This window comes from Lepidothrix coronata, unplaced genomic scaffold (assembly GCF_001604755.1).
Source record: "Lepidothrix coronata isolate B3197 unplaced genomic scaffold, Lepidothrix_coronata-1.0 Scaffold136, whole genome shotgun sequence".
NCBI classification, from domain to species: Eukaryota; Metazoa; Chordata; class Aves; order Passeriformes; family Pipridae; genus Lepidothrix; species Lepidothrix coronata.
Genome location: NW_016690316.1, coordinates 78975 through 80550, shown reverse-complemented (window position 1 = coordinate 80550; position 1576 = coordinate 78975). Strand labels below are relative to the sequence as shown.

Below are 1576 nucleotides of genomic sequence, written 5' to 3'. Positions count from 1 at the left end.
CAAGTAGCTTTTGGCCGTGGTAATAAAGGCTTCATCATTTTCAATAATGATGACTGGTAAGTAAGAGAGGAATAAATTATAATTTATTATTTTTATAAATAATTTATTATTTATTTTAAAAATCTAGGTAATAGTGAAAGCTTTTAGGGTGTTGCTGGCTCCAGCAGATCTTTGGAACAGATGCATCCTCTGTGTCTTTTTCTAACAATTTAAACTTATCATTCTCCACTCTACCTGGAACACTCTTCACTCTTGGCAGTTAGACCTTGTACTCTGATCTCGCTGTTTCCCAGTTCTGAAGTTGGCTGGGTCGTTGAGCAGGGTCAGCCAGCAAAGTCTGAACTTATAGAAATGAGGGAACTTGTAAACTCAGGAATGTGGTCTAAAAGTGACAGTTTTAAAAACTGTATTGCAATCTTTTATGCAAGAATGAGATGATAAGAGAAAGAGAGTGTGTCAGGCCTGTAATAATTAGAAGCAGGTTGTGGTGATGAACAGTTTGAAGGATGTAGTGGTTGTACAGATTTTGCAGTGTCCGGAGAAGTGCTACAGGATAACTCCAGAATTACCTAACATCTGAGAAGGTCTCCAATATGAGTTGCAGAGCATTTTAGAGTCCACATAATCCTTACTGCTTTTCAATCTTTTCCAAAGGTCTTTGAATGTAACTCTGCAGACTGGTCTGCCTGCTGGCACTTACTGCGATGTCATTTCTGGGCAAAAGAATGGTGACCATTGTACAGCAGTAGAAGTTCACGTTGCTGCTGATGGCATGGCAAAATTCCTGATTGGTAATGAGGACGAAGACCCATTCATTGCCATTCACATTGATGCTAAATTGTAGCCAGATCTGTTGTGCACCTGTTGTTTCTTCTCTTCTGTATTTTTGCTAAGAACATACAGGTGGGCCGAATGTCCAGCACCAAATGAACCAAGGTAGAGCAAAGTCTATTAGTTAATACTAATGAAATAGTGAGCAGCTGCTCTACAGAGACAGGAGCTAGTGGTGCCAGTGCACATCTGGGAGTGGTGCTGTACACCTGTTTGCATTTTTAAGTGTGCTTTATTCAGTTAAAATACTCATACAAAATGAAAGGAGAAAATTAAAATTACTTAATTTAAAATGGTGCTGCTCTGTGCATGAGTGGAAGTAGTGCAGTTGTCTTTAGGGGCAAGTGGGACTGGGAATTGACAGGATGTCCAAAAACCAAGAGAAGACACTTTTGTGCTGAAACATGGCACAATTCAAGTTGCTTCCAAATGATAACTCAGTTGAAAATGTGTTTCCTCTGTTGATCTGTACGTTCTCTGTATCTAGTGAATAAAAAATGGCATTCAAATCAAGTCTGTCCCTTTTTTGTGACAAACCAAACATGGGGTCTGGGTCAGAGGAAGCTGGCCTGTGCCAGTTGTTTATTCCAGCCTTTGGCATCAGTCAAGCCCATCTGTTACCTCGTTCACAGTCACCTTGTACCTGTACAAGTAAAAAACTTAGTTCTTCCACAGTTACCCCAAAATTGACTTGATCTCCATTACTGCTGCCTATAATACAATCACCAGTAGGATGGTGGGCATT

The 1576-nt window shown here is 40.0% G+C and overlaps 1 protein-coding gene across 1 annotated transcript in view; it reads left to right on the top strand.

Moving 5' to 3' along the window:
* The window catches only part of LOC108503307 (pancreatic alpha-amylase-like), a 10105-nt gene extending 8761 nt beyond the window's left edge, over positions 1-1344 (top strand). The window contains exons 9-10 of the mRNA XM_017827169.1: positions 5-56; positions 655-1344. Of these exons, the coding sequence (XP_017682658.1) occupies positions 5-56; positions 655-844 (242 nt within the window). The 3' untranslated portion in view covers positions 845-1344. The remainder of the gene's footprint in view (positions 1-4; positions 57-654) is intronic.
* The last annotated feature ends 232 nt before the right edge of the window (positions 1345-1576 follow it).